Source organism: Sinocyclocheilus anshuiensis, unplaced genomic scaffold (genome assembly GCF_001515605.1).
Source record: "Sinocyclocheilus anshuiensis isolate Anshui unplaced genomic scaffold, SAMN03320099.WGS_v1.1 scaffold482, whole genome shotgun sequence".
NCBI classification, from domain to species: Eukaryota; Metazoa; Chordata; class Actinopteri; order Cypriniformes; family Cyprinidae; genus Sinocyclocheilus; species Sinocyclocheilus anshuiensis.
In genome coordinates, this window is record NW_015547676.1 from 1,300,700 (window position 1) to 1,309,091 (window position 8,392).

An 8,392-nucleotide genomic window follows, 5' to 3' on the forward strand; every position below is an offset into this window, starting at 1 on the left:
TTTTGCCCAGAGAAAAACGTTGGATTATGCAACAGACATGCAACTCATTGTCTCCATGCAGTTAATTAATAAACCATTGGTATCTGCCCTTTTCATGCTATTTCCAATATGCCGATGGCTTTAAAATAATCAAAAACCGGCAGATAAATATCAGCGGCCGATACATCGGTGCATCCCTAGCCACAAGGTCTTTTGGCTGCTGTCAGCGGGACCAGCATCTTTGAACGGTCAACAAGGATCATGATGCACCAGAAAATCTGTTGTTACTAGGGGTTGCACCGACTAATCGACTCGTCAAATTCAGTGCTCTGCCATGACTCTTTAAGCTTGACGTTGACTAGTATCTGGTCCTATAGAGGGCGCAACAGGATAATAAATCTTTGAAGGACTTCCACATTTACGCCCCGTTTCCAAACAGTTCAAATGACAAATAAATGCATACTCTGAAAGCGCTCCACAAGACATGTGATTATATTACTCATGTTGCGATTAATTGCTAATGCTTTTATCACGGTATACAGTATTGTCACGGTATTGAAATTTTGTTTTAAAAAAGTTGTCATAATACAGTATAACAGGTTTAATAACTTTTTTCTTATAACAAAAATAACTGAACATTTAAATGCAATAAAGCAATACAGAAAAATGTATAAAGTTAATGTATAATATACTGTATAAATGTATAAGTTTTACACGGATTAAAGTGCAAAAGAACTATAAAGACCAATAGGTATCACTTTACAATAAGACCTCATTAGTTAACCTTAGTTAATGCAAGTGCGCTTTCATCCAGAGCGTCTCACGTGTTCCGCCATGTGCTTCTCCTCCGCGCTTGTTTACATCAGAGTGCGCACGTCTTTCACGCAGCATACAGCAGTGTTGTGCATTTTGACCAGTTGATGGGAAAAGTATTCTTAAAATGCATTCAAAATTCTGAATAATTTGTAATATATAATTATTCACGGTATTTAGAAGTGCCCACGATAACAATATAGTGCATATTCATTACCGTGATATATCGCATTACCGAATACCGGCACAAGTCTACATGTGAGATTATATTACTGGATGCTCGAAATTGAACTTTCACATTTTAAATATAAAATTGAATACAGAAATATGATTCAAATAACTGAAATTATATGCTAAAAATTAAACTAAATCGGCCAGCAGGTGGTGGCAATTTATCACCGAATCATTCATTCAATTGATTCGTTCGAACGGCTGAATCATTCAGGAATGAAGCAAGTGACTGTCTTTATGAACTAAAGCGGCGGAACTTTAATCCCTGGGTATCCGATTTAGAACGAGCAGAAATCTGTGAGAAATACAACGACCCAAAGACAAAAGAACTGATAAAAATGAGCTGTTATAGGAGCAATAGCCATGTGGGCAGCGCGGTGTCATATGCCATAGCTGTGCACAAGGTGTTTGTCACAGCCCCAGACTTATTTGTTCATTAATGATGTCATCCGCGACTAGTCGACTTCGACTCGACTTTCATCACATAAAATTTTAAAATCAGAAGTCGTTCCCCTAGTTCGACCCCTAGTTGTTACCCTCCCATAATTGTCAATCCTCTTCCATTGTCTCACTGCAGTTATGGTGATAAGTCGTATGGACAGCAGCGATCTTATGGACAGCAGTCAGGAGGAGGTGCTGGCGGAGGAGCGTACGGGGGGTCTCAAGGTGGATATGCGCGACGCAATGAAGGTAATTTTGTAATTTATTGCTTCATATCTTGCATAGACTTGGATCCAGATCTTTTTTTTTTTTTTTTTTAAGTTGCTTAAGCCTAGTCCCAGACTAAAATATGTCTGGGCTGTTTTAACTGAAAGAAACTTGCATTGACTGATCTATGCAAGTGCCCTTAGAACAATATCGGATTCAGCCAATCATGGCTTAAAATGTAAACCTCGGCATCGGCCCGATATGAAAAACTATGCCGATATGCCTTTCCTATAAAATGAATAGCTCACGTGCTCAGGGTGTGATAGTGATAAGACTTCAGCAGTGTAGTCATTCTTGAAGCAAACGTTTGCCTGAGTGATGATTGGATTAACTTTTTTGGATCACTGCATTTAATCGAAAAATGCATGTACAGACTGACGTGTCCTTTGTACAGTAGAGTAAACTGTCAATAACACATGCAGCGGCAGCAGCCTCCCTCAGGTCCGGAAAGACATTTTATTTATTTAGGGGGTGCTATTGGCCTTCTTATAATAAAATTAAAGTTAAATACACCAATAACGTTAAGATTGTTTCTGATTTAATAAAGCAGTACTCGACTTCATAAAATTACAAGTATGCTTTGAATTAAAGGTCAGAAGCTATAGCTTACATAAATAAAAATCACAAACATGACACTTGTAAATTAAGTAATTTTATATATACAGATTTTAGTCATGTGTAATGTTTTTTTTTTTTCAAATGGATTATGAACTTAAATACAAGGAGCTCTAAAAGATTTTCAGAACTTTTTTTTCTCAACTCTTTTGCTTTAGACCATCTATAATTGTTAAATCTTCAGATAAAATGTTAAGATTACCACTGCATTTGTCTGTGGGGGGAAAAAAGCAGTGATTGATTTATAGTTGGTTTCAGTGTGCACTCATTATTGAAGGACTTCATTAATCGATTATTTAATTCTATCAAGTAAGTTTTTAACTAACCAAAATTAAAAATAATTTGTTTATAATCTCTGTACAGGAGAGACCTGGTGTTGTTTCAAAACAAAGGGAAATATATCGGTATCAGCCAAAATGAGTTGGAAAAATATCGATATATCGGATATTGGCGAAAATCCAATATCGTGCATATCTATGCTATTGTTTTATCAAGATGCACACCAGTAGAGTGTGTGTGTGTGTGTGTGTGTGTTTTAAAGGGTTAGTTCACCCAAAAATAAAAATTAGCCCATGAATTACTCGCCCTCAATGCATCCTAGGTGTATGACTTTCTTCTTTCAAATTAATCCAATCGGAGTTATATTAAAAATGGTCTTTGATCTTCCAAGCTGTTTAATGGCAGTCAGCGGGTGTTGCAGTGCATCAGTCCAAAAGAAGTGAAATAAAGCGCATGCATCCATAATAAAAAGTGCATCACACGGCTCCGGGGGGGGGGGGGTAAACAAAGGCCTCCTGTAACGAAACGATGCGTTTTCGTAAGAAAAATATCCATATTCAAAACTTAATAATAATCACTTTAATCTAGCTTGCGCTCACTGTTGTACACAGAAGCAGCTCCGGGAGGATGACGTTTGAGGTAATTTTTGGGTGAACTAACCCTTTAAGGCCTGTTTATAAAAGATACTTGTGTCCTAATTAATCTATGGCCTAATCTTGGCTTAACCTGTGCCCTGTGAAACCAGGTTTTAATGTTTGGCAGCAAATCCAAAACCGCGTCTCTCCCCTTCTCCTCAGGTGATAGCCGGAGGTTTGGCGATGACGGTGGCTCGGACAGGTCGGAGGGTTTCAGGGGCAGAGGTCGTGGGGGTTATGACCGCGGAAGCTACGACAGAGGTGGCCGCGGCGGCCCACCCTCCGGTATGGGGTAAGTCTGCCCATCCCAGAAGGTATCACCACACACTGTTAAAAATCAACAATGCACATAGGCCTGAAAAGTTTTTTTTTTTTTTCATCTGTGGATAAACCAAATATTTTTTCTTATACCACAAGAGGAGGTTTGTCTACTTTTATTATCTGAACTGGTTGTTCTCTTTATGGACCCTCCATCTGTTTGTTTCTATAAAGTGACACTCCACCCAATGGAATGTTATTAACTTTATTGTAGTTAGTTGCATGATGCTTATAAATAGCATTTAGGCTAAAACAGTAAGGTTACTCTCCATGCATCACATATAGGACGGTATAGCTAAAAACACAAAGATTTGCATAATTGTCACATCTGTGGATATTTTCCCTCAAGGTTTCATCTGCTCTAGAATCGGTAAGAGCTTAAAGTCTGATTTAGGTCAGTCTAAACATGAGAATTGATCGGAAGCCTGGCTAATCTTGACATTGTGTAGGAGAGCCCCAAGTAATGCATTTTGTCCACTTTTTTTTTTTATGCATTTTTCGGGTTTCCTTTTGAATTAAATTCTAATTTTGAAGAAAAGGCAAAACAGTCTTTAAGTTTCCACTGAAGCCTTTAATGCAGATTTGGAACCTGGTTGAAATGCAGTTTTTAGAGCTCGTTTCTTCTGGTCTCCAGTAGTGCTGGGCGCTATACCGGTTCATACCGAATACCGGTGTTTATTTTTGTTATATGAATTTTTAAAATGCCGCGGTATGCCGCTTAAACAACGTTCGGAACGCGACACTGTTTGATAGGGGCCAGTTTTCACTGTTGCACTGTGGTGAGGGAACAGCTGCATGTGTTACTAAGTGTGAAAGTTCAGAAACTGAAGCTGTAGAACTAATAGAACGTGATGACACAGAAGAACTCATCCACAATATCCACATTGACCGCCACAAATATCCACGGCCCCCTGCCATCAGCTCCCGCGTCTCTCACACACGAGCCCGTTTTTAGCACTAGATTTAGCAAATTTCAAACCCTTTTAGCGGCTTTTTTCCATAGAATATTCATACTGACAAACCTAGCGACTTTTTTGTATAAACCTTAGCTATGGTTCAGTTGGAAGATTTCGCCAGTGCTGTCCCGTGAACACGAGGTCTGGCTTTCCGGGACAAGTGTCACCTCTCTCGGCGTCTGTTCTGTGCAGTGAGCGGCAGAGAAGCACCGCAGCCGACTCGTCAATCAATCAGTAGAAAATATGGTTAACACCCGGTCATGCATGAAAAAAAAATACCGTCATGTACCGTGAAACCGGTATAATTTTGAAAAATACCGTGATATAAATTTTTGGTCATACCGCCCAGCACTAGTCTCCATCAGTTTTCCCTCCTTCCCTTTGGAAGAGTGTTCACATTGGAAAGTTCTGCTGCAAGGAACAGTTCTCAGTCGCTCCACATGAATCGGTGTCTGTACAGTGTTGTTTCTTTGTCTTAACCGGTCTACATTTTATACTACAGGTATCAAAGTGAGTGAAATTAAAGTTGGACCTCAGCCATTGGAGCTCATAAGCACTCATAATGGAAGGAAAATGTGTGCTCGTCTACACGAGTGCCACAACAGTTAGACGCTCAAATCTAGAGTAAATTCTTGATGAAGAACTCGAGAGGGAGCAGGGAGGTTGTCCTCCGTGCTCTTCTCTGGTTTTAGTCGCATCAAATCTTGACGTTCAATCAGAAAAAAGCAATTCTAATTGGGAAAGAGGCTTGCCTCCTTTGGTTTCAATTTGCAATGTTTCATGTACATTTGGCCCATCATCTTTAACCTATCCGTCAATGGGAGCCGTTTCCTCCTCAGTAGTAAACCATGAAAGGAATACTGGTAAAGAGGGAGCCTTGCGCTCCCAGGTTTCAACAATGGAAAGCCATCATATCTTCAATTTTTCCTCTGCAGTGGTGGTGACCGTGGTGGCTACAAAAATTACGGTGGTAAGTGATGAGCATCTGTCTCAGTGGGGGAAAGGAGATTTTAAAAAAAGAAATAAAAAGAAACAAAGATTAGCTGACAAATGAGCTCTTGAGCCACCATTTTATGTCAACCCAAAGGAACATCACCTTATTGTCTTTATTGCTGTCCTCTCTGGTAATGCTCTTGTGGGCTAAAGTCTAACAGCTACCCAGATTTACTCTATAAGATGGTCTTCTTGCATGAGGAAATTGAATTAAATGCCAGTGTTCTGGATGCCAACTGCACATGGTGAAGATGAGACGTGATTTAGATGAATACTTCTCATTTAATTTTGCTAGTCTCACCGAAAATCTCTTCTGGTGTACAAAGGTATTGGAAATGGTGCAGCAGTTTTGGACACACTGGTGCATAGAGTAAACTGTCACTTGTAAAGGTCAAATCTACATAGCAAAGCAGTTTGGTTTTTATTAATTGTTCATAGACTAAGTTAAATAAAAGTTCATGACTTCATGTTATTTCTCAAGTTCTCAAAGTGGTGTTTCCCTTTCGTGTCTTGTTGTTTTTCAGGAGCCAGAGACTACAGTCAGAAGGATGATGGGGGTGAGTGCAGAAAACACTTCACCTTAAAGTTCAAAGTGTGAACATCGTAGAGAGAAAGCAGTGATTTTATTTGAGTTGGCATGAAGGCATTGAGGGCTCTTATGAAGTCGTCTTTTTTTTTTTTTGCTGGATTCCCCTTATTTCTATTTAATATTTCAGATTTTTTGTTTAATGGTTAAGTGAAACTTTAGTAATTAAAAAGCATGTCTAATTAATTGAAATCATGAAACCCATAAAATTAAACTAGTATTTATGAAATTCTTATCAGATTACTTTTAAGGCCCTTATGAAATTTTTTTTTATAAGTTAAAATGATTTAAGTTTTATACTTAAATAATATTGCTCTATTCAATTTAAATTTAATTAAATTTGAAAAATAATTAATCAAAGATTTATTATTATTGATTGATTTTTTAAATAGGGCTCTGAGTTTTTTGTTTTTTTTTCCCCAATTCTTTATTTACATTTTTCTAATAATGAAATGAAGGCATAAAACAATTTATTTTAATCAATATAAAAATGTAGTAATTGTATCAATACATTAAGGCATGCATCTGCTGTACAACAGTTATATACTTGTCAATTTCAAGTCAAATCAAACTTTTATTTTGACTGGTTGCTGTCAAGAGTTTTGTTTGTACATGAGGTGACGGTGTGTTTTTTTTTTTTTTTTCTCTCTCCATATGAAATGCTCATGAAATGACTCCCAGAGCAGCTTTGGGAATGTTGTTCATTTGTTTGTTCTCATATAGTGAGACTGCAGAGGCTGAAAACACTGAATGCCATGCATGCTTCAGACGCAGAACATGCAGGATTCATATTTAAATAGTCCTTTTTTTGTGTGTGTGTGTGTGTGTGTGTGTGTGTGTTAAGCATGGTGTAAATATTGTGATCGTCTCAACTCCAATATGTGTTTCTTCTCCCAATTACAGATGGCAATCAGGATAACTCTGACAATAACACCATCTTTGTCCAAGGTCTCAGTGAAGACGTCACTACTGAGGAAGTGGGTGACTACTTCAAACAAATTGGAATCATTAAGGCAAGTTTACTCGCCTGACGGTCATGAACTTCACACACCAGGGCTGTGTTTCCCAAAAGCATCGTAAGCTTAAGTCGATTGTGGCTCCATTGGTTTCAGTAGGTCTAAGATGCACTTAAGCTTATGATGCTTTTGGGAAAGGCAGCCCTGAAGGATCCTGGTTTACACTAAATCTGCTCTAATGACAGGTCAATAAGAAGACCGGCAGTCCTATGATCAATCTGTACACTGATAAAGCCACCGGACGACTGAAGGGTGAAGCCACGGTGTCCTTTGACGATCCTCCCTCAGCCAAAGCTGCCATTGACTGGTTTGATGGTAAGAGAGTCATCCCTGCTGTCTCTTTGACTTCAATAGCATTCAAATAAATGGAGCTGCTTTGTTTTGCTGGATTACAGGAAAAGAGTTCAAAGGAAAAGCCATCAAGGTGTCGTTTGCTACCAGAAGAGCTGAATTCACCCAGAGAGGAGGAGGAGGGGGAGGTGGAGGAGGAGGACGAGGAGGAGGACGCGGTGGTGGTATGATTCGTAAATCTGACTCTACTCTGCTTGGATAAGACCAGTCAGTTGTTTTGCAACTCATATTTCTGCTGTTTGTGCTCCCAGGTTTTCGAGGCAGAGGTAGCTTTGGTGGAGGTCCCTCGTTTGATGTCAAGGGTGGAGACTGGCCTTGTCCCAACAGGTTCGGTGCATGTAGTTATTTGTGAATGTGTTTGAGAGGGATCTGACTTCCAATTATATTTATTGCTAAACCATCTCTTGCAGCTCTTGTGGCAACATGAACTTCGCTAGAAGATACGAATGCAACAGGTGTGGAACGGCAAAGCCAGAAGGTGATAGCTGTGGAGATGGTAAGTGTGACGCTTGTACATGAGCTGAAACGATTGACCAATAGAGGGAGCAGTTTAAGGAAGCTTGTTTCCACCATGGATATTTTTTTTGTTTTTATATATATATATTCCTCAATTGTGTTTCTTGCAATTCTGTGGAGAAAAAAAACGGAATTGTGTGAGAAACTCAATACTGCAAGAATAAACACACAATTGCAAGATAAAAACTCAAATGCAATTGTTTTTTGTACAGCACACACAGTTGTGAGATTAAAAAAATCTGAATCTTGAAACACTCAATTCAGGGAGCAGGGTTCCCACGCTTCTTGAAAGTACTTGAATCTGGTGTTCATGAAAGAGTGGGAACCCTGAGGGAGGCAAAAAAGTGAGATTTGCAATATGTTCACTCAGAATTCTGATTTCCCCCCCCCCCCCCA

The 8,392-nt window shown here is 39.1% G+C and overlaps 1 protein-coding gene across 2 annotated transcripts in view; it reads left to right on the forward strand.

The window, feature by feature from the left end:
• LOC107703040 (RNA-binding protein FUS-like) overlaps positions 1-8,392 on the forward strand; it is an 18,453-nt gene that overhangs the window by 8,277 nt on the left and 1,784 nt on the right. For both annotated transcript variants that reach the window (XM_016505532.1, XM_016505531.1), the window contains exons 6-14: positions 1,601-1,713; positions 3,423-3,552; positions 5,470-5,504; positions 6,052-6,084; positions 7,017-7,126; positions 7,315-7,444; positions 7,525-7,644; positions 7,732-7,807; positions 7,891-7,976. In XM_016505532.1, coding sequence (XP_016361018.1) covers positions 1,601-1,713; positions 3,423-3,552; positions 5,470-5,504; positions 6,052-6,084; positions 7,017-7,126; positions 7,315-7,444; positions 7,525-7,644; positions 7,732-7,807; positions 7,891-7,976 — 833 coding nt within the window. The remainder of the gene's footprint in view (positions 1-1,600; positions 1,714-3,422; positions 3,553-5,469; positions 5,505-6,051; positions 6,085-7,016; positions 7,127-7,314; positions 7,445-7,524; positions 7,645-7,731; positions 7,808-7,890; positions 7,977-8,392) is intronic.